This window comes from Watersipora subatra, chromosome 4, assembly GCF_963576615.1.
Source record: "Watersipora subatra chromosome 4, tzWatSuba1.1, whole genome shotgun sequence".
NCBI classification, from domain to species: Eukaryota; Metazoa; Bryozoa; class Gymnolaemata; order Cheilostomatida; family Watersiporidae; genus Watersipora; species Watersipora subatra.
Window position 1 is genome coordinate 4,662,466 of NC_088711.1, and position 25,198 is coordinate 4,687,663.

A 25,198-nucleotide genomic window follows, 5' to 3' on the forward strand; every position below is an offset into this window, starting at 1 on the left:
AGTTATCCAATAAATATTTGTTTGTATTTTTCAGCCTTATTTTTAGTGCCTTTTAGAAGTGGGCCCAAAATTTAATATACCGGGAGTTGTTACAAGCTTTTACATGCTACACAATATGTATTTTACCGTATGTACAGTTTTGGGGATTAATAAATGTATTTTTATTGCCTAAAGCTAAAAATATTTTGCAGTCTATTTAGGCTAATTTTGAATTTGTTTAAATGTGCAAAGTAAATTGCAAAACATATTTTACTCAATAGCATCCTGCTCTCTCACTCTAACTATTGTGACCTTGACCTCCTTCTTGCTAAGGCCTCCTTTAAATACCCTAGCAGGGCTCATTGAAGAATGTTGGTATTTTGCAGATGTTTACTTGCCCAATCTCACCACTACAATGTTGTGCTATGTCATGTGCTGCTATGCTATGGTGTGTCATGGACACACCTAACATAGCAGCTGGTAGAAGAGAAAATTATTTACAACGTATAGTCTGTGGGTGTAGCCTTGAGCTACAAAGTCTGCACCGGTTAGAGACGCGTGCGATACATTGCTTAATATATAGCTTTTCATTCAAACTAATGCCACGCTTTTGTTATCATAACAAGCTTATTGTGTACGAGTTTCTCCAAAAACTTTTTCATGTCTATTGTTTGCTGAATTCCACTCGGGTTTCTATTGAGATATATTGTTGCATCAGGCATAAAGGCATCAGGCATAAAGGCATCAGGCATAGTGGCATAGAGGCATAGAGGCATCAGGCATAGAGGCATCAGGCATAGAGGCATCAGGCATAGAGGCATCAGGCATAGAGGCATCAGGCATAGAAGCATCAGGCATAGAGGCAAGCAATATGTTAATGTTTATAAAGGAAACGATTATTTTTTCCGCTGCCGTATTAGCTTGTTTCACTCGCATAATTTTAGAAAACAACTTGCAGCATGGATCGTTTTGGAAAAGGCTAAATCAGAGATGTTCATGAGGAAAAAAGAAACTATGTAGCGGAGTCTTTGCACCCAGACTGCAGGTAAGATATATGACAGGTTAGTTGTATAAAGAGTGCCTTCCAGTCTGATAGCTATACCTCATGTTTCTAAGCTTGTCATCCTCAACCATTCAACCCACGTGGGTACGCAAACTAAACAGATCATATGGATTTAACATAGACACATATGGCTGTGTAACCAACAACTAATACCACAAAATATTAATATTTATCCTTTTACACATATGACCAACATCATTTTCTACTTCGTGATACAAACTTTACTGCATCCACCACTGTATGTATCAGTTTAGAAACTTTTTGTTATTAAAACCTTCAAATCACTATCTTCAATCCTCTGCAATACTATTGGATTACCAACTTTTAAAACATGTCTGTTCATCTCACTCAATAATTTATTTTATTTTTTAATTCTGCTCTTAACTTATTTTCTTTCTTTTGGCATGTAATGAAACACACCATTTTGTTAATGATTATCAGCTAATCAAAAGTTATACATACATGCATCACAGGATATTAGTAATTTTAAATTAATATCATTTATTGTGCGTTGTTCTCTTATCTACACGCGGGTAGCACTACTAGTAGTAGTAGTAGTAGTACTACTACTAGTAAGGCTTACTAGTGTATAACGCTTCTAAGAGCAGTAGTCGTTACATGGTCATTTCAAATTAGAGAGAAGCAGCTAGAGTGATTTGACAAGAGAGGACAACATGCCTTGGTGTTTTATTAAATATTATTTCAATAGTTACATGATAGATGAAAGTTAAGTATAATTCCAAATGCGCAGTCGTGGCTGTCAATCAAAACACAGTCACACACGCTCTACCAACCTATTTCAGGTATTTAAGTATGAAACAATCCATCTTAAATTTGTTAAGGCAAGTATGTCTTCAAGGTATGTTGGGGGAAAGTAGCATCAGTGTTTAAAGTGTTTAACTTGAAAATATTGCCAAAATACCTTAGCTTTTGCATTCCTCATCTATTTTTTAATCTTTAGCTTTCAGTTCTACTGCTTGTTAAATCTTTAGCTTTCAGCTCTACTGCTTGTTAAATCTTTAGCTTTCAGCTCTACTGCTTGTTAACTCTCTAGCTTTCAGCTCTACTGCTTGTTAAATCTCTAGCTTTCAGCTCTACTGCTTGTTAAATCTCTAGCTTTCAGCTCTACTGCTTGTTAAATCTCTAGCTTTCAGCTCTACTGCTTGTTAAATCTCTAGCTTTCAGCTCTACTGCTTGTTAAATCTTTAGCTTTCAGCTCTACTGCTTGTTAAATCTTTAGCTTTCAGCTCTACTGCTTGTTAAATCTTTAGCTTTCAGCTCTACTGCTTGTTAAATCTCTAGCTTTTAGCTCTACTGCTTGTTAAATCTCTAGCTTTCAGCTCTACTGCTTGTTAACTCTCTATCTTTCAGCTCTACTGCTTGTTAAATCTCTATCTTTCAGCTCTACTGCTTGTTAAATCTCTAGCTTTCAGCTCTACTGCTTGTTAAATCTCTATCTTTCAGCTCTACTGCTTGTTAAATTTCTAGCTTTCAGCTCTACTGCTTGTTAAATCTTTCTCTGACTAGATTTACTTTTGACTGTCTGACTCGGCAGCTAACCTTGATTGTATGAATGGTCTCCTGTCCTTGACTGCTGCTTTAGCGAATTTAAAATTTAGTGCCAGTTTTTTAATGAATTGAAAAAGGTCGTATCCTAGCAACAACTTTCTCCTGAATGCCTTACAGAATTGGACTGGTGCCAAATCTTGCCAAAGCTATTTGTTGTCTGTACATTCATAAAGGATGCTGAAGCATGCGGAATGATTCGAGGTGTTAAAAGCAGCTTTCTCTGTGTCGGGTGAGTGCAACATCACACATGTGTTCATGAGTTGATTCCAATGTCAATGAAATCAAAGCCAAACAAAAAGTCTGTTTCCAAATAATCTAGACTAGCTTTCAACATGTCAAAACAAAAAAAATTGAATATGCAATATTTTTACTAAAACATTGTTTGTGTGAGAACAGTAGGTTTGTCAAGTGAACATGACTAGTTCAGCATGCACTAAGACCATCTCAACCGATTATTTATGCTCAGATGGTTGAAAGAATTTAACTTTTATATACAACGGCAAAAGTTAATTTTAGAATTTTTAGATGAGATGATATATTATGTTTGGTCTGTTGTCACTAACATTAATTTTAATTAAGTATTGTCTCTTCTTTCTTTCACTTTGAAGCATGGCTAGGTGAAACCCTTTTGACAGATTTACCTATAAAATTATCAGTTATAAAAAAGTATATTGAATGTAAGATTTTATGGAAAAGTATAAATTACCTAATTGTTTTACATGGTTGGTGACCTCCATTGCTCTTCCTCACCTGTCACGTTTATCCATGCTTGCCAATATGAAGAGACGGGGTAGGAAGGGAGACAACTAGAAAGCTCTATAAGAGCTCATGAATGAAATAAAGTAGCCATACATTCATCTCCCAATGAAAGCTACATGTACCATGTGATTTTGGGTGGGTTTCTGCAAGGTGGATAATTCCCGATATCTACAGCTTTCGCTATAGATAGCTTACTTGCAAAGAAAATCAGTTATTCTCTCAACAGTTTTAGGTCAGGCTGGCAATAAATCAGAAACTATTATTGATCATTATAAGCATGAATACAATGCTAGAGATGCCTGTAATTAAATGAGTTGAAAGGAGAATAAATAAGAAGTATAATGAACGTTGATCTGCATAGTCTTTGGTTATGCTCAACTAGAAACTTTATCAGCAGCACTTTTTGATTAAAAAGAGTATTGTCTAAAGCGAATATTTCTAAAAAATATATATACCGCGTTTTATGTGAATTAAGCAACAACAAAACAGAACTTAGATGAAGCACTGCTCTGGTTAGTGCGGAAACACTTAGGCTACTGTTTTTGTGATGCCACCTTAATTTCAGCATACATAAGACAATTGCAACAAATATAGTATTTGAGTACGTTCAACCTAGAATAACCTACAATATTATTAATAGCTGTCTTAACATTTTCGATACGTGTACATGTATGCATTTATTTCGAATCATTGGTGGTCTAACACCTAGAAGTTGTTGTTCCAGTACAGTTATGGCAAACATGCCGTCGCAAGTAGTAGTTAGTTCTATGCGAATACCATTCATATCAAAGACCGTAAGAATACAGAAGCACCTTTATGGAAGGTCCCCGTGTGTCCGGCCTTAGCTTAGTCAATGGATGACTAGCGTTATGGTTTCAATGACGGTTTTTGGGAAAAAAAAGTATTGTTATATGCACTGAATTATACTACCCCTGCAATGGCCAAGGTCATTTATTGGCGCAACAACTTGAGCGCCATCTTGAACCATGCTACATGGTCACGCTCCCCTTTATAGTAACCTAGCAACATTGTACAACATTTAATCTCAATGAGCTTGTGGGTGCTTTTGCTCATCCCAAATCTTAATCAACCTATATATCAAAGTCAAGCTAGCTAAAGATCTACAGATTCATAAGCTATAAGTTTTTGTTGTAGATGGCTATTGGCATGGTTTCAACAATAGGCAGACATCTCTATATGGGCTCTATATAATTTGCATTTCTTATCAACAGGTGTTTCCACTGGATTTAAGGGTATCATTGGCATTGCTCGCCTTACCAGCCCGGTGAACTTTCTTTAAAACCTATTGACTATCTAGTAAGGGATCACAATAGTTGTTTACAGACCAAGAGCAGAAAACTGGCCAAAACTGTTGTATACATTTGACTAAAATCTTGCAACCTACATTGCTTTGCTCGAAAAGTGGTTAGATTGGCCTCGAGCCTAGATTAACTTTAGCTATTGCACCCGTAGGTCCCGACGCTCAATATATTTTGATTTGTGTTATATTTATATGTGTTATTCGTTGATATAGACCAAAAGCAAACTATAAATCTTAACTACAGTAAGATTGACCACAAAATTTATTTGTGATTTAGAAAATAAATGGTTTATGCATAGAAAACGAGCCAGATGCTTTGATGAACCTAATATAACGCCTAAAAGCATTATAAGTATATATAAATTATATAATAAATTGAACTATTACATGCCTGCAAACTGTACATATTGTATGCATATATACAGAGAGGTTTTAAAAATAAATACCAACTTAAACTGGCTATAGACATTTTATGTCACAGCGACATAACAGTTCACTGTCCTATAAATAATATGTTTTGTAGCATTGTCTGATGTTCACTTTATGTAAATCAAAGTATGTTAGTCGCTACTAGTTACGTAAGCTAGTAGTGAGAAGTGATGATTATCAATTCTTACAGAAGTGTCAGTACAATGTTGCTTCAATTCAAATATATCATAGCATGCAATCTCTTCTTTTACACACTTCAGAATCTTGAGATATTTCAAACATTGATTTGCTGATGTAGCCGCCTTCAGATACTTTTCGGTGCAAAGAACAGTTGTTACAACACTATCAGAAGAAGAAATCAAGCCACCGTTGTTCTTAACTCTTAACAGAACATGAATATCATCATGTTTGCTAACTTCCTTAGACTGAATTAGGGAGAGTCTACATGGCTCACAACGCAACTTTTTAAGCAGTTTTTTGACAAGCCAACCAGATAAATATACAGCAATGTTACCAAGAACATGATATGATGTAATGTTTAGCATTCCTTCGGGAAGCATAGTTTGTCTGTCAATAAATCTTCAACATAATCCTCACTACCAACAGTTGGGGGCACATAGGTAGTAGAAGCTTGTAACAATGCAGTGTCATCCATAGATCTGACATTACTAGTAGCTCCTGGTGTAACACCACATCTTGCAACCAAGCGCTTAAAGATATGCTGGAACCTTTCTACTGATAGGTTGTCGTTCCAACCTCCTGAAATAATAATAGTTATTCTTTGTTGCAATTGGAAATAAAATGGGAATGGTGCTAAAATATGGACTGACTAATAATGATTTTTTAAAAGAAAATTGTTAGGCAGTTAAGGTATCAGCCAAAATGTCTCCATTACAATCAAACATACCAAGAAAATAGATTCATAGTCAAGCAATATCATGTGTCCAGCAATATATGAATTCATTATATATAGATTTTGGTGCCCATTATCTTGAAGCTTGGTCATGTCATTTTTTGTATCATCCTTGATTTGGCCCGCTTGATCTATTTTGCTTGAAAGCAGCGTGTGGTTTGAAAAGCTATATCCGGCAGGTAAAATCACATACTGCAAAGCATGGTATGTGCATTTTTAGCTGTACTTGGATGAGATGAATTAACAAGCACTGTACTACATACCACACCTCTGCACAGCATTCAAGAACAACTCTAGATGTTCTTGTGAGAACTAGTACATCAGTAGGTAATCTAAATGACCAGGCTTCAGTAGCTTTCCAATTAAACCGAGCACTGAATCAACAGCACACACCAATCCAGTAATGCAAATATGCCTACAAACAAACCACCAAAATATGTCAATACATAAACATTGTTCATTTCCTTTACTGCACATGAGGAATGCTCAAATAGCAGCCTGTGGTGGCCCACTATCAAATTTAACGTGGCCCAACTTACAAGGTCTCCAAAAAAATTACTTTTTGCACATATTTGGAATGCAACCCATTTTAGGCTGGTTTGTAAAGCTTTACGTAGAGTATTTTTCTATACAAATGGCGCACATAATCTGTATTCCAGATTCATCAAAGACAACTAAAAATAATTTGTTATTGACATGTGGATGTAATTGTAAAGTAATATAATATATATAGTTCTAGAAACACAATATAAAGTTCTTAAACTCATATAGAACTTCACTTTATATCATCATACATCTTGTGTATGATGATATGAAATACTCTCAAATATTAAATATTGGCACTCAATTAAAGACATTTGGGCACCCCTGCTGTACATCCATATACCGTAAGTTAATGCAGGCTAATAACAGGCAATAATATCGCACCACACTACATGATGCAGCTACTAGTCTAGAAAACTAAAAAGCGAAACAATGCACACACAAAGATCATAAACTAGAAAAGAGAACAATACACAAAGAATATTTAACCATAGAAACAAACTGAAACATTGTGAAAAATAGGTAATCAAATTATTAAAAAAATATACAGATTAGGATTTGTGGTCTTATAATCAGTTATAATTAGGGGAAACTTTTATTGACAAAGAAAAAACTGAAAGATTGACTTTCAACCTTTTAGAAAAATTTACCTTTGATGCTCAAGATGTTTTTTTGTGTTTTAAAACATTATTATCAACTAACAGAGGTTTACTTCATTGAAAAAAACTTGCTCTAGTGATAATGATAAGGATTGCAGTTACTAACAAAGTTTGTTCCATGTAACTGGCACTCCTGATCTATGAGCACAGTGACTGTTGTTATTTGAATTTAGCAGCACCAGAACTGACCTACTTTGTCTCCAACACCAGCCAAGATGAATCAACCAGCAGTACAAATTAATTCTAGTAAAAACAGTCAACGATAGTGATGTGTAAAATAATAAAACCAGGTAAAGGTTCACTAAAGGCTGGCTGTGAGTAGTAACAGAAGCAAGCTACTAACCAGCTATTAGCAAGCTACTACTAACCAGTCGCTAGCAAGCTTATAACCAGCTTATAACCTTATACCAGCTACTACTAGAAGCTACTAATGTATATCATTGAAGCTACTAACCAGCTACTAGCAAGATACTAACCAACTACTACTAGCAAGCTACTACCTAGCAAGCTACTAACTAGCTATTAGCAAGCTACTACTAATCAGTTGCTAGCAAGCTACTACTAACCACCTACGAGCAAGCTTCTAACCAGCTGCGAGCAAGCTAGTAACCAGCTACTACTAACCAGCTACTAGCAAGCTTCTTCTAAACAGCTACTGCTGTAGGAATAAAACGCTAAACTCACCTGTGAAATGATATATCGTCAATCCTCCGAGTTTCAAGGTTGTCGTAGCAGTAGCAATTAATGGCAAAACACTGGTTTCCAGTAGATAGATGAGTGTTTTCTTGGGATAACTATGATTCACCATTTCACTAATTACAGCCGGAAGCCTATGTAGCATTGATCAATATGGCGCTCAAATTGTCGCACGAAAGTTCATTGGTTTAGATAGGCCAATGCCATTCTAAGGGTAGTATAGTTCAGTGGTTATATGTACTAAGTTTTGCGCTACAACACAAAAGTGGTGTAAACACTACTAAACCACGTGACGTTTGGTTCAAAATATAGGAGTGTTGTTGTATTGAAAATAATTTAGCAATCAGTCTAGCAATATATTTGCAAATTGTTTTAACTTGCAATAAAAACTAAATAAATTTTTTTGAATATTAGACAGTTTATAGCTTTGTTAAAATCTGTTTTTCAGGCTTTCAATAGCGAATGGTTGAGCGCGTAATATAACCAGAAATAGTTTTTGTCTAGCCGCAAGACACCGTTTTCGTCACTTTCGATATAACACTATGGACTAAGAGGCGTGGTTTTGAGATAGATTCTTATCATATAAGATAACGGGAAGATCGCGTTTAGCGGTTGCTATGCGTTTACTCTAACGTTTGTGGACACGCTAGGTTTTTCTGTTTAGTTCTTTTAATAGTTTTACAAGGAAATTAGTTTTGAGAATTTTTACGCGAGGATTCCGCTTTCAGGGAAAAAACTTCGCCAACAGCTAGATCACATTTACAGCTTTTGCTGCAAGCAGGTTGTATTTGATTTAACAGTGAGTGTAAACCAAGTTCTCAACAAGCATTTTGACGCTACGCGTAGGCGACATGTTAACTATCAAACAGCTCCAACAACTCGTGTTTGTGCTTGGAGAACCACAAGGTTTACGTATCTGTTTGTTATTAGATTAGCGTTAAACTTCAAACTTCTGTTTGCACTGATTTCTGCATACAGAAAACCAATGTCGTCTTGAATTTGTGATGATGTGATCAATAAGATAACGTGTTTACAAAATGGATTTGGCGTCAAATAAGTTGACTTTTATCTACTAACGAAACTATTTTTACCTTGCTAATGTATTTTTACATAACGTACATTTAATGCATCGTTAGGATATGTTTTCATCTAACAGCTAGCAATTTTGTGTGTTGCTACATTATCTTCTGCTGATTTTCTTGTCAGATGGCACTAAATCATTAGCATTTTTTACTCTGTCTAAATGTCATAAACTTACAGAACGATAGTCATATCGGTACACTGCGAGGTCTCCCTGAAGCCGATTTACCTCAGTTAAACCAATGATATACAGCCCCGATTTGGGCTGTATATCATTGGTTAAACTCAACCTTACTTTAGGCTCAACTTACCTTACCTTAGGCAACTCAACCCAAATATGCTAACTCACCCTACAATGACACCCTCAAACGATTAGTTGCAATTAGTCAGTTTAATTAATACTATACACGTAACTTACTATAGTGTCAGTTAGTTAGCTAGAGAGAACTTTTTGAAATAAACTGTATAGACAACATAGTAATAAAGCTGGATGATAACATGACTTACAATGGGAGATCTTGAAAGATATTACTTTAAGTAGCTAATTGAATGCAGGCTCTCTGTTTAACATTAAAAAATAGATCAACTGGTATGAAAGTTAATTTTGCCTTTTGCAACAAGTGATTTATTACTAGGTCCATTTATCTTTCTTGTTCTCTGTACTCTCATTGCCATGTGTGCCTCATTTCTACCCATTCTTTAAAGCCTGCAGGCACCTTGAACGAAGCATTAGCCACGCACATAAGTATTGTTAGATAGGGTTGTTTTATACTGTACTTATTTTACTTTGATGATTGGAGGTAAACAGACTAATAAAAATTGACCTGATAGGATTAGTTGTCTGAAGATAATCTATCTAATATGAGTCAGTTGTCTAGCGTGAGTTAACACATGGGAAAACAAAATATCTGAACCGATGCTGTCTTTAAATTGCTAAACTATTACTAAACTAATACATATTTAATACACCTTTTCTTTTTACACACAATTCCTTCTTTTTACACACAGGTTTTTATAGCAGAGCATTGAAACTTTTGGCTGATGATGTTTTAAACTGCTGCAGCCCAAGCCCCAAAAAAAAAAAATCCCAATGGCTATTTTAGCTTTACAATAAAGTTTGCATGATTGTTTTTGCTGATGGCAAGTGTTGGCAACGAATACTGAATCAAATCGTCATTATAACCTCAACATAATAGAACAATTATAATAAATATGTATATATGCAAATGACAATACTTCATGCATAACTTAGGTGTAGCAAGACTAGATTACTTGAAATAACTATTTAGTTGTGGGCTATGTAAAGTTGTCATCAGTGAAATACCTCGATTCACATTGAATGGAATATCACTACATTGATTGATGTCAGTACAACGACTTCGGTCGTTAGTGCCTTTCTGTTAAGTTTTAAATAGTCATGATTCAAGAGATTTAATTTTATACGCTTCTTTCTACCGAGTTGTATTGTCCTTAGATAAGCTAAGGGAGCATTAGAAAAATGTGTTTGTAGATACCATGAGCTAAACATATATTTAAAACTATCTGTGATATTTGATAGTTATCATGACAAATGTTTAGATGACCATACCAATGTTGTAATTGAACAATCAAACTCATATTTTAGTAAATAACAACCACCCCTTCGCACTCATCCAAGATTGTATAAACCTTATAAGAATGAAAGTTTCATCAGATGCCTATGCTGTTTGAGAACATGATGCTTCTCTAGGTGCATGCTTGTATGTTTGATATCTATTTTAAGTACCTGGTAAAATTGTTTGACATGAATGTTTGTACATGAGAGTAATGCTCGATATCTATTATATAGCAAGTATCAAGGGCATTTAGCTGGTGCGAGAGTCTGTTGAAGAGGCAATGCCTTCGGAAGCAGTACGAGAAAGAGGGAGAGGTAGAGTAGGAGATGCCAATAGACAGCAAAAAAGAGATGAAACGTTTGTCAGTTCATGGATAAAATGGCTGATGTTTTCATTCAACATGTTTTTCTGGGTAAGTCTTAAGTTGATTACTTGAGATAATAAGATGATTTTAATAGATTGGATTTATCCAAGCGACTTGATATGAATTTGTGAGTTTTATGGCTTCTGAATATCTACCACCGTTCACAATGTATAAGCCAGTATAAATCAATCACGAGAGAATATGTCAGGATATCACCATGAATTATACTTTCTGTAAAAAATTTGCTGCTGTCCTTTCATCAATTGCCAGTTTTGTCTAGTCAGACCATTATGAAACTAGACTAAATATTTCTTATGTATGAATAGGCGTTTTATGACATGTTTGACAGGTGGTGAGTTGTGCGTTCATAGGGGTGGGTATATGGGCGTACTACGCAACACAAGATTACAACACTTCGAGTGTGACAGATGACTCTGGCACAGATATCTTTGACATCCTATTTGACATCTCCCTCATCTTCATCGCTTTCGGAGTCGTCATGTTTCTACTAGCTTTCCTCGGTGCTATCGGATCCCTCAGAGAGAACACAGTTTTGTTAAAAATTGTAAGTCTTCTTGGTTTATGTTCGTTTGCATCTACCTTCAAACACCGACTTACCATCACTGCAACATTCAATTTTTTCAACATAAGATGTACAATTTTGGGAAATATTTGTTTAGATATACTTAATGGTAATTTCCAGCATACATTGGCCAAAGTTTCCTAAGTCTTACAGTTTTGTAAAAGCAAAAAGCTGGTAATAATTATAAATAAATACGGGAAAATAATAACAAATATATAAAATGTGTAAGTTGAGTAAGTTAAGCCCCATATTTCTACCACTTACTCCGCTAGCAAGCCTATGCATTGCAGAGTTTAATTTCTGTTCATGTTTCAACAAGGTAAAGCAATGATACAAACCTCTTTTTACTCATTATTACTTTATTAATTTAGTTTGTAAATTAGTTTGTACACTTCAGCATGTTAAATTTAGCTTTTACATAGTTTGCTATAATGCATTTGTTTTAATGATATATTTAGCTACTTTAAAAACGTTTGCTTTAACATGTGACGGTTTTCATCCGCGCTGGAAGTACCAAGTCGGAGTAACTCCGTATGTTGAAGTTTTACCGCGTATCGACTATAACTTTTGGTTTAGCTTTTTATGCAATCCTAATATTGCTTTGTACGAGGTGCTGCACACTGCGTGAAGCCATTCATTTTAGTCATTTCTGGTGATGTTACGGAAGGCAACTACATATTAAGAATGCAAATGCCTCAATATTGATTGTTGTTCGTGTTGGATTCATTGATACCTGGTGATAGTAATAATGATGTTTGGTTGAATGTTTGAGAGGTTATCACTATATAATTAACTTTTTGATTTAGGCAGCCTGCGCACAATGTTTCATCCCTTTTTGAACTCTCTGTGTACGTTGGTTAATGGCCAAGCAGTCATTTTGTTTACTGCAAATCTGCGAGCGAGGCCAGGTTAATTAAAGAGGCAGCGGTGCATTAGGTCAAACCGTGTTGCTTCGGTATAACTTTAATTCCAATAAAACGTATTCACGTTTTTTTGTTTGTGTATTCTGTTTTACTATCACTGACAAAGATTCTATTGCTTATTTGGTTTACTATCATCTGTGTCGGTATTTTCTTTTGCAGTTTGCTGCATTTCTTCTTATAATATTCCTAACTGAAGTGGCTGTGGTTTGTGCTGTTTTTGCTTTTTCTACTACGGCCAAAGCTTCTCTTGAAGAGCTCCTTCAAGATGAACTTATTAGAGACTATCGGGATGACATTAATCTTCAGAATATCATTGACTGGTTCCAGGAAACGGTAGGCATTCATATACATGTACTTATCCATCATGGTATTTGTAAAGTACAGTTTCTATCAGAGCCAACAGAGCTGGTGCTCTGTTTGCTAATCTGTTCAGTTAATTGTCACTACTGCTGGCTCTCTGATGGCTTTTTTTGATTTATTGCCTGTTGTTAATAGTGAGTAGTAGGTGATGAATTAGTAACTAGTGCTATATCTGAATGTTGGTGGAAAGACGCTTATCACTCATTTTCACTCAATTCATTTGGCCATGATTGAGCGATTGCACACAAACTATCTTGGAGTTCTGAGGTGCAAAACTATATAAAATGACTAGCCTAAAGATTGTGGGCATCCAAGTCAGCATGGCGAGTGTGAAGTGTAGCAGCGTTGGATTGGACACAGACTCAACTAGGTTTAGCTTATTATGTTAGCATGTTGAGACATTGGAGTCTCTTTTCATACTCTTACACGCTGCTATTATACTAGCTGCTGAGAGCTCACTCTAGCTGTTGGTACGGTTGATTCATTATGCAGCTTTTTAATATTTAAAACTTAGAAAAAATGCATTCAGTGCTTGTGATTGAACTGCATGAAAAGCTTATCCTAGAACGTTGCGTACCTAGATACAATACATTGAGGAAGAATACCAGGCAAACAATAATGTCCTAGAACGTTGCGTACCTAGATACAATACATTGAGGAAGAATACCAGGCAAACAATAATGTCCTAGAACGTTGCGTACCTAGATACAATACATTGAGGAAGAATACCAGGCAAACAATAATGTCCTAGAACGTTGCGTACCTAGATACAATACATTGAGGAAGAATACCAGGCAAACAATAATATCCTAGAACGTTGCGTACCTAGATACAATACATTGAGGAAGAATACCAGGCAAACAATAATGTCCTAGAACGTTGCGTACCTAGATACAATACATTGAGGAAGAATACCAGGCAAACAATAATGTCCTAGAACGTTGCGTACCTAGATACAATACATTGAGGAAGAATACCAGGCAAACAATAATGTCCTAGAACGTTGCGTACCTAGATACAATACATTGAGGAAGAATACCAGGCAAACAATAATGTCCTAGAACGTTGCGTACCTAGATACAATACATTGAGGAAGAATACCAGGCAAACAATAATGTCCTAGAACGTTGCGTACCTAGATACAATACATTGAGGAAGAATACCAGGCAAACAATAATGTCCTAGAACGTTGCGTACCTAGATACAATACATTGAGGAAGAATACCAGGCAAACAATAATGTCCTAGAACGTTGCGTACCTAGATACAATACATTGAGGAAGAATACCAGGCAAACAATAATGTCCTAGAACCTGGGTCCTCATTCTTACAGCTCTATCACAACTTTGTTTTATGTTTTGCAGTTTGAATGCTGTGGAGTTGGAGATGGTGGCTGGAGAGAGTGGGAGTTGAACAAATACTTCAACTGTTCCAGCCAGGGGTTTGAGGCCTGCTCTGTACCGTATTCCTGCTGTAGAGAACCATATACATTTGATGCTGAGATAATAGACACACGGTGTGGTGCAGGCATGCTCGAGCACACTGTTACAGTGAGTTCTTGATACAGTAGACGCTCCTATAATGTATACCTCCTATAACGTGAATTCCAAATAACATAAAAAGTTTATGCAAAGGTTTTACTTCGTACTCTGTACAAAATTCTATATAGCATAGCGTGTCAAGTAGAGCAACTTCTCAAATTCGATTTGAACAGTAACATTTCGTCACACTTGTGAGAAAATACGATGTACGTATAGCGTTATAACTATTATACAGACAACTTCCATGACATTTTAGTTCGCCGTGATAGATCGTCAGATGCGTCGACAAAACAGAGAATAGGTAGCTGTGTAATTTTTAATAAATACTTAAGGCGATCGATTTGCGCTGATGTTACAACGTCGGTTTACTAATCTGAATTTCATGAATTACTAGTATTGCCGAAAGTTATCTTTTATCCTGACCTTGTCCCCTGGATACGGATAAGCGGAGAACAAGTAAACATCGCTCTTTTTATAATAAAAAAATATTTTTGTTTTGCCTTATTGTAGACATATAAAATATGTGTTATTAGTTTTACTTGACAGAATAGACTTTGCTGTATAGAAAAATGAACAAATTTTTGTAAATGGATGTCGAATATGCGCGCTCCCCATCAACCTATTGTAAAATTACCGCAATTGGAGTGTATAAAACCAGTGAAATTGATCGCAAAAAAGAGACAAGCTGTCGATGAGAACTAATAATGTTACAGTTACGATACAGCCAACAAATAAAAAAGTTAAGACTAGTTTTTTCTTTTTGTATGGCCAAGGAGGGAGTTTGGAAAGATCTCGGGATGGATTAGACAATTCACATGTATTTTACTATTCGTACAACCTACTATTCCTATAATGTAAACGCTTCTGGAATGGATTATTTACATTGTAGGTGTGTCTACTGTAGAGTATAATTATAATATACGCCTAGTGCTTTAGATTTCGGCTGCTTTTCCTGCTGCCTGAAGTTGCAAGCACAAACTGTAGTTCAAGTTTAATAATCAGTCTGCTACAAAATAAATATTTATAGACCTAATTTTTATATAATTTTTTGTACCATTTTTACATTTGTCAAATTGACCTTTTAACAATTATTGAATGCATTTAAATTATTTTTAGAAAGTGCAAGCGGACTCAGTCATCTACACAACAGGATGCGTGGATGCAGCGATAGCAACAGCTTCAGATAAAATATACATAATTGGTGGTGTTGGAGTAGGAATTGTCTTACCTCAAGTATGTGGTAACCGATATTACAGACAGCCAACACTTAGTGTTTGTTTCAAGGTCATGCTAATTTGTGACTCTGTAGGTATACTGAATATAATGAGTGACTCTGTAGGTATACTGAATATAATGAGTGACTGTGTAGGTATACTGAATATGATGAGTGACTCTGTAGGTATACTGAATATAATGAGTGACTCTGTAGGTATAATGAATATAATGAGTGACTGTGTAGGTATACTGAATATAATGAGTAACTGTGTAGGTATACTGAATATAATGAGTAACTGTGTAGGTATACTGAATATAATGAGTGACTGTGTAGGTATACTGAATATAATGAGTGACTCTGCAGGTATACTGAATATAATGAGTGACTCTGTAGGTATACTGAATATAATGAGTGACTGTGTAGGTATACTGAATATGATGAGTGACTCTGTAGGTATACTGAATATAATGAGTGACTCTGTAGGTATACTGAGTTTAATGAGTGACTCTGTAGGTGTACTGAATATAATGAGTGACTGTGTAGGTATACTGAATATAATGAGTAACTGTGTAGGTATACTGAATATAATGAGTAACTGTGTAGGTATACTGAATATAATGAGTGACTGTGTAGGTATACTGAATATAATGAGTGACTCTGCAGGTATACTGAATATAATGAGTGACTCTGTAGGTATACTGAATATAATGAGTGACTGTGTAGGTATACTGAATATGATGAGTGACTCTGTAGGTATACTGAATATAATGAGTGACTCTGTAGGTATACTGAGTTTAATGAGCGACTCTGTAGGTATACTGAATATAATGAGTGACTCTGTAGGTATACTGAGTTTAATGAGTGACTCTGTAGGTATAATGAATATATTGAGTGACTCTGTAAGTATACTGAATATAATGAGTGACTCTGTAGGTATACTGAGTTTAATGAGTGACTCTGTAGGTATACTGAATATAATGAGTGACTCTGTAGGTGTACTGAATATAATGAGTGACTCTGTAGGTATACTGAATATAATGAGTGACTCTGTAGGTATACTGAATATAATGAGTGACTCTGTAGGTATACTGAATATAATGAGTGACTGTGTAGGTATACTGAATATAATGAGTGACTCTGTAGGTATACTGAATATAATGAGTGACTCTGTAGGTATACTGAGTATAATGAGTGACTATGTAGGTATACTGAATATAATGAGTGACTCTGTAGGTATACTGAATATAATGAGTGACTCTGTAGGTATACTGAATATAATGAGTGACTGTGTAGGTATACTGAATATAATGAGTGACTCTGTAGGTATACTGAATATAATGAGTGACTCTGTAGGTATACTGAATATAATGAGTGACTGTGTAGGTATACTGAATATAATGAGTGACTCTGTAGGTATACTGAATATAATGAGTGACTGTGTAGGTATACTGAGTATAATGAGTGACTATGTAGGTATACTGAATATAATGAGTGACTCTGTAGGTATACTGAATATAATGAGTGACTCTGTAGGTATACTGAATATAATGAGTGACTCTGTAGGTATACTGAATATAATGAGTGACTCTGTAGGTATACTGAATATAATGAGGGACTCTGTAGGTGTACTGAATATAATGAGTGACTCTGTAGGTATACTGAATATAATGAGTGACTCTGTAGGTATACTGAATATAATGAGTGACTGTGTAGGTATAATGAATATAATGAGTGACTCTGTAGGTATACTGAATATAATGAGTAACTCTGTAGGTATACTGAATATAATGAGTGACTCTGTAGGTGTACTGAATATAATGAGTGACTGTGTAGGTATACTGAATATAATGAGTGACTGTGTAGGTATATTGAATATAATGAGTGACTCTGTAGGTATACTGAATATAATGAGTGACTCTGTAGGTATACTGAATATAATGAGTGACTCTGTAGGTATAATGAATATAATGAGTGACTGTGTAGGTGTACTGAATATAATGAGTGACTCTGTAGGTATACTGAATATAATGAGTGACTCTGTAGGTATACTGAATATAATGAGTGACTCTGTAGGTATACTGAATATAATGAGTGACTCTGTAGGTATACTGAATATAATGAGTGACTCTGTAGGTATACTGAATATAATGAGTGACTCTGTAGGTGTACTGAATATAATGAGTGACTCTGTAGGTATACTGAATATAATGAGTGACTCTGTAGGTATACTGAATATAATGAGTGACTCTGTAGGTATACTGAATATAATGAGTGACTCTGTAGGTATACTGAATATAATGAGTGACTCTGTAGGTATACTGAATATAATGAGTGACTGTGTAGGTATACTGAATATAATGAGTGACTCTGTAGGTATACTGAATATAATGAGTGACTCTGTAGGTATAATGAATATAATGAGTGACTGTGTAGGTATACTGAATATGATGAGTGACTGTGTAGGTATACTGAATATAATGAGTGACTCTGTAGGTATACTGAATATAATGAGTGACTCTGTAGGTATACTGAATATAATGAGTGACTCTGTAGGTATAATGAATATAATGAGTGACTGTGTAGGTATACTGAATATAATGAGTGACTGTGTAGGTATACTGAATATAATGAGTGACTCTGTATGTATACTGAATATAATGAGTGACTCTGTAGGTATACTGAATATAATGAGTGACTCTGTAGGTATACTGAATATAATGAGTAACTGTGTAGGTATACTGAATATAATGAGTGACTCTGTAGGTATACTGAATATAATGAGTGACTCTGTAGGTATACTGAATATAATGAGTGACTCTGTAGGTATACTGAATATGATGAGTAACTGTGTAGGTATACTGAATATAATGAGTAACTGTGTAGGTATACTGAATATAATGAGTGACTCTGTAGGTATACTGAATATAATGAGTGACTCTGTAGGTATACTGAATATAATGAGTGACTCTGTAGGTATACTGAATATAATGAGTGACTCTGTAGGTATACTGAATATAATGAGTAACTGTGTAGGTATACTGAATATAATGAGTGACTCTGTAGGTATACTGAATGTAATGAGTGACTCTGTAGGTATACTGAATATAATGAGTGACTCTGTAGGTATACTGAATATGATGAGTAACTGTGTAGGTATACTGAATATAATGAGTAACTGTGTAGGTATACTGAATATAATGAGTGACTCTGTAGGTATACTGAATATAATGAGTGACTCTGTAGGTATACTGAATATAATGAGTGACTCTGTAGGTATACTGAATATAATGAGTAACTGTGTAGGTATACTGAATATAATGAGTGACTCTGTAGGTATACTGAATATAATGAGTGACTCTGTAGGTATACTGAATATAATGAGTGACTGTGTAGGTATACTGAATATAATGAGTGACTGTGTAGGTATACTGAATATAATGAGTGACTATGTATGTATACTGAGTATAATGAGTAACTGTGTAGGTATACTGAATATAATGAGTGACTCTGTAGGTATAATGAATATAATGAGTAACTGTGTAGGTATACTGAATATAATGAGTGACTGTGTAGGTATACTGAATATAATGAGTGACTCTGTAGGTATACTGAATATAATGAGTGACTCTGTAGGTATACTGAATATAATGAGTGACTGTGTAGGTATACTGAATATAATGAGTGACTCTGTAGGTATAATGAATATAATGAGTAACTGTGTAGGTATACTGAATATAATGAGTGACTGTGTAGGTATACTGAATATAATGAGTGACTGTGTAGGTATACTGAATATAATGAGTGACTGTGTAGGTATACTGAATATAATGAGTGACTCTGTAGGTATACTGAATATAATGGGTGACTCTGTAGGTATACTGAATATAATGAGTGACTCTGTAGGCATACTGAGTATAATGAGTGACTGTGTAGGTATACTGAATATAATGAGTGACTCTGTAGGTATACTGAATATAATGAGTGACTGTGTAGGTATACTGAATATAATGAGTGACTCTATAGGTATAATGAATATAATGAGTGACTGTGTAGGTATACTGAATATAATGAGTGACTGTGTAGGTATACTGAATATAATGAGTGACTGTGTAGGTATACTGAATATAATGAGTGACTGTGTAGGTATACTGAATATAATGAGTGACTCTGTAGGTATACTGAATATAATGGGTTACTGTGTAGGTATACTGAATATAATGAGTGACTCTGTAGGTATACTGAATATAATGAGTGACTGTGTAGGTATACTGAATATAATGAGTGACTCTGTAGGTATACTGAATATAATGGGTGACTCTGTAGGTATACTGAATATAATGAGTGACTCTGTAGGCATACTGAGTATAATGAGTGACTGTGTAGGTATACTGAATATAATGAGTGACTCTGTAGGTATACTGAATATAATGAGTGACTGTGTAGGTATACTGAATATAATGAGTGACTCTATAGGTATAATGAATATAATGAGTGACTGTGTAGGTATACTGAATATAATGAGTGACTGTGTAGGTATACTGAATATAATGAGTGACTGTGTAGGTATACTGAATATAATGAGTGACTGTGTAGGTATACTGAATATAATGAGTGACTCTGTAGGTATACTGAATATAATGGGTTACTGTGTAGGTATACTGAATATAATGAGTGACTCTGTAGGTATACTGAATATAATGAGTGACTGTGTAGGTATACTGAATATAATGAGTGACTCTGTAGGTATACTGAATATAATGAGTGACTGTGTAGGTATACTGAATATAATGAGTGACTCTGTAGGTATACTGAATATAATGAGTGACTGTGTAGGTATACTGAATATAATGAGTGACTCTATAGGTATAATGAATATAATGAGTGACTCTGTAGGTATACTGAATATAATGGGTTACTGTGTAGGTATACTGAATATAATGAGTGACTCTGTAGGTATACTGAATATAATGAGTGACTGTGTAGGTATACTGAATATAATGAGTGACTCTGTAGGTATACTGAATATAATGAGTGACTGTGTAGGTATACTGAATATAATGAGTGACTGTGTAGGTATACTGAATATAATGAGTGACTGTGTAGGTATACTGAATATAATGAGTGACTCTATAGCTATAATGAATATAATGAGTAACTGTGTAGGTATACTGAATATAATGAGTGACTGTGTAGGTATACTGAATATAATGAGTGACTGTGTAGGTATACTGAATATAATGAGTGACTGTGTAGGTATACTGAATATAATGAGTGACTCTGTAGGTATACTGAATATAATGGGTTACTGTGTAGGTATACTGAATATAATGAGTGACTCTGTAGGTATACTGAATATAATGAGTGACTGTGTAGGTATACTGAATATAATGAGTGACTGTGTAGGTATACTGAATATAATGAGTGACTCTGTAGGTATACTGAATATAATGAGTGACTGTGTATGTATACTGAATATAATGGGTTACTGTGTAGGTATACTGAATATAATGAGTGACTCTGTAGGTATAATGAATATAATGAGTAACTGTGTAGGTATACTGAATATAATGAGGGACTGTGTAGGTATGCTGAATATAATGAGTGACTCTGTAGGTATACTGAATATGAGTGACTTTGAATGTATACTGAATATAAAGTGTGCTGTTGGGATACAGTATGTTTCTGTTAATGTCATCATTATTGTATCATTTATGATTTATGTTTTGTTAAAAACTGTTCCTTTTAGATCAGTGGCTGTTGCCACAGGAATCTATATCGCTATCCATAATTAATTGTTATTGGTTAAATTGAAGTCATTAGTTACCAATAGCTAGTCATGTTTTGAGACCTTTGAGAACTGTTCCTATATTTGTGAAGACTGCTCAGCTCATCAATGGGGTCACATCTAAGACTCAAAGTACACAAAGGTGTTACTCGCTTAGATTTACTAGTGAATAAATTTAGGGTTGTTAAATTTCAGCCTTTCTCTCGCTTGTCTTCAAACTTTTATTTACAATCAATCCGCTTACATAGACATAAACAAAGCTTAGGTATGGAATAGCAACATGAATCTTAGGAACTACAATGTATTGTAGGCAAACATACAAAAATAGTTTTGTTTGTATGTTATAGTATTTGCTGGATGATTAACAATGTTAAGCCACATCATCATAACAATTAACCATAGAGTGAGAGTTAGTCATGCAATAACATCTACCCTTGCTTTTCGCCAAGGTCTAGTAATTCTTGCCTTTCATTGATTTACTATTGCAGTCTTTACAGGCTGCTTCTTATAAAATCCTACCTTACCGAGGGATACTAGAGAGTTTTACATCAATGTATCAGCAATAATGATTTATTGTCCGCTTACTATTTGAACACTCGTATGTTGATGATGGTGTTCTAAATTAGCATTCCATTTTTTACTGCCGTACTTACCAACATAATATATATTATCTTATCACTAGATGATAGTAATCACTGTGGTGGATGCCCAAAAATAGAATTCATTTTTTATTGTCATATTAATTGTCTGAGAAAGGATTCACCGGTAACTGGCTCTAAGCGTGTACTTTACAACCGAGCAATTACACCCAGCCCCTCTTGTCTACCGAGTCTGCCCACCGCTTTACTTTTCACTCGTATTAATTTACAGCTTGGTGGGATGTTTCTTGCAAAGGTTCTCTGGGGGCAAATACAGGATCAAAGATCTCGTTGGGGAATTGAATAGGACAGTCTCCGTGTCTCTCATGCATTCTTATTAGTCTAGTTTTTATCATTAAAATTTTTCTAGTACTTGTGCAAAAGTCAGTCCTCATAAGTATTCCATTTGTTATTGTCACTTCTTTTTTAGTAACTCTACCTTTATTATTGCAATGCTGACGCTGTCCAGTTTAGTATTTTCTCATTTGTATTTTTTTTATTTTGATTGCAGTTAAATATTTTCTAGTTTTTTTCATGAGTTTTTATCTTTCGTCAATATATGTACACTAGATACAATAACTAATTACTATTGATGCATTGACATTCATGATTTAGTAGATTAACCTACGGTGTATGAAAAACTAAATCTGCAATTATAATTCCTGCAAAATAATGTTCTCAAGGCTTCAGCTAGTTTAACCCAAATATTCTCTTAGTGCTTGTTCCATAATCTTGAAAATTAGACTTCAACCAAGTTCTTACAAAATTCATTAAATTTTATATAGTTAATTTATTTTATCTACAATGGTGTGACAGTACGCTATGTTTTTAAATCTCTTTAGTTTCTCACCAAAAATTGAAATAAAGATTTTTTTTTGGCTTTTATACAAGAATTCATCATATTTAATGGTTTAGAGAAAATCATTAATGGATAACAAATATAAATGCACTTCTTCAAAGATATTTCACAAAAGTACCTATCTAAATGGCCCGGTCTACCTCGTGGAGCACATATCTAATGCACAAGATAGAAAAGAGCTCACTACGGTATATCTAATTTCTATTCATTCTCGGATGTTTTATAATTAGCGTTATCTTCTTCGCGTCTCAGCATATATACCGTAAATATGAACAGACTTTCTGAAGGGTTGCTACTTCAAAAGGATAAAGGGTCACTCTCATTTTTTATATATTTTATTCAGTTACAACCTAAAAAAATTTGCAAAATAATCATTTTAAAACAAAGCTTTGGTATGGAATAGCAACATTAATCTTGAGAAGTATGGTAAGGTAAACATACAAAGATAGTTTTGTTTGCATGTTATAGTATTTGTTGCAGGATTAACAACGTTAAGCAATAATATCACCATAATAACGAATCAGAGTGAAAGTTACTCCTACAACCTAAATTTCTTCGCAAAATAATCTTTCAAGTAATTTTTTATAAAACCTCTGTATGTACAAGCATTGTTATCCAGACCCAAATTTGTACCCAGGATTGTATTATCCTAACTAATTTCATACTGTGTAATAATTTTCTCTCAGAGCCATTGTATTTCACTTCTGTAGATAGTCTTAAAACATTACACCAAGTTTTTACTGAACTCGTGACCCTGCCGGCCTCTGCTGTGAATACTCCAAATTTACATCTAGTTTAGATGTTTTGTTGTTACTATCTGCTTTCTGTCATGGTTTTATTGTTAAACTTTTATATTTGATAGCTAAACAGCAACTGACTAGCAACATAAATGAGACAAGTGAGTAAAAGCATAATTACATAATAATTATATAATGGCTACATAATAAATGAGTGGGTAAATATGAACAATGAGTCTGAATGGCTATATACGAATGTTTATATGTACAATGTCAACAACTACTACATATTCAACATTTATTAAAAGGAGAGACACAAACCTAGACTTCCGCATTTTATGCGCTTTGCATTAGATCCGTCGTATTGGGCTAAATACTGCTAATGCATAAAATAAACAGTTTATTGTTGCAATCAAATACACAAAAAATTCACATAAATTTGCAAAAATATTGGTAACATCCATCTACAGTAGATATATATTACATGTATATTACATTATATACGTGTAATATATATATTACATGATAGTACATTACATGTGAAATTAATGGGAACAGTATTACGCTTAGCTTAGGCCATTTCAAACATTACACTTTCCATATAAAATGTCACATTGCCCTTCAGTGAAAAACTTGCACGATTCGCTTACGTCTGTCGTTACAGGAAGATGTTTAAACTCATCGCCTCCTGCATCTTCACACATCATTAGTATATTAGTACATAGATCAGCTGCAGATTATCTTCCTCTGCACTTACCAATTGCATTCACCTTGGTCAGGCTGTTTCTTATGATTTACTGAAAGTGGAACCTGCATAGAACTTTTATTGCTGATACATGTAAAGAACAGCGATAACTAGTTACTTGCTTGGTTAACAGAGTATCCAAGTATTTGTCACCGTCACCATCACAACATGTATAATGATGTATGTACACCACCCTGGCAACATCAAAAAGCGATATTTGCCTAAAAATAAGTGAAAGAGATCCATCCACATCTAACCTATGTGCTGTAGTCATTGGCAGTTTTAAACGCTTGTTCTTTTTGTCCTATCTTTGACCCTTCGCCATTGATTCGACAGTAGAGTGACAGCCTGGTTGTCGTATGCAATGTTGCAGTTCTTTTCAATTTTGAAGTCATACAAACCTCTGCCAGTCTTCTCAAGAGCGTTTTCAGTGAACAGCCTGTAAATCTATCTCGGCAAACTGATCCAATAGTAAATGATCCACTCCTAAGGATTTATCATAAAAAAGGTCTAATAAGTAAATGATTAGCGCAGCACATACTTTGTGATTACAGTGCGATTACGGTGTGATTACAGTGCGATTACGGTGTGATTACAGTCTGAGAGTCTCATCAGCTCCCTCAGCTTGTTTGCTTTTCTGTCCTTAACACACAGCAAAGTTGTGAAGAAATCTATCTGCACCAAATAGGTTAGCCTAGGTCTTGAAGCCTCATGGACAGGGTTCTTTTAACATATTGTCTTAGTTGCTTTTGTTTTCCATCGAATGGTACCATGAATTTGCCTATTGAACAATGCTCAGCAGACGAGACTGTTAAAAAGTTATTACGAATGTGTTTGCATGT

The 25,198-nt window shown here is 34.8% G+C and overlaps 2 protein-coding genes across 2 annotated transcripts in view; one reads left to right on the plus strand and one right to left on the minus strand.

Annotated features, from left to right (window-relative positions):
* LOC137393846 (uncharacterized) overlaps positions 1-22,606 on the plus strand; it is a 39,636-nt gene extending 17,030 nt beyond the window's left edge. The window contains exons 8-13 of the mRNA XM_068080556.1: positions 10,860-11,018; positions 11,320-11,535; positions 12,636-12,809; positions 14,200-14,385; positions 15,493-15,609; positions 22,248-22,606. Of these exons, the coding sequence (XP_067936657.1) occupies positions 10,860-11,018; positions 11,320-11,535; positions 12,636-12,809; positions 14,200-14,385; positions 15,493-15,609; positions 22,248-22,322 (927 nt within the window). The 3' untranslated portion in view covers positions 22,323-22,606. The remainder of the gene's footprint in view (positions 1-10,859; positions 11,019-11,319; positions 11,536-12,635; positions 12,810-14,199; positions 14,386-15,492; positions 15,610-22,247) is intronic.
* Positions 15,667-18,133, minus strand: LOC137392932 (protein SON-like; the record flags this gene model as incomplete). The annotated part of the gene is made up of 2 exons (XM_068079296.1): positions 15,667-15,690; positions 16,532-18,133. Coding segments are annotated over 2 exons (1,626 nt in total), but the record flags the coding sequence as incomplete, so codon positions are not given.
* Positions 22,607-25,198: the final 2,592 nt, after the last annotated feature.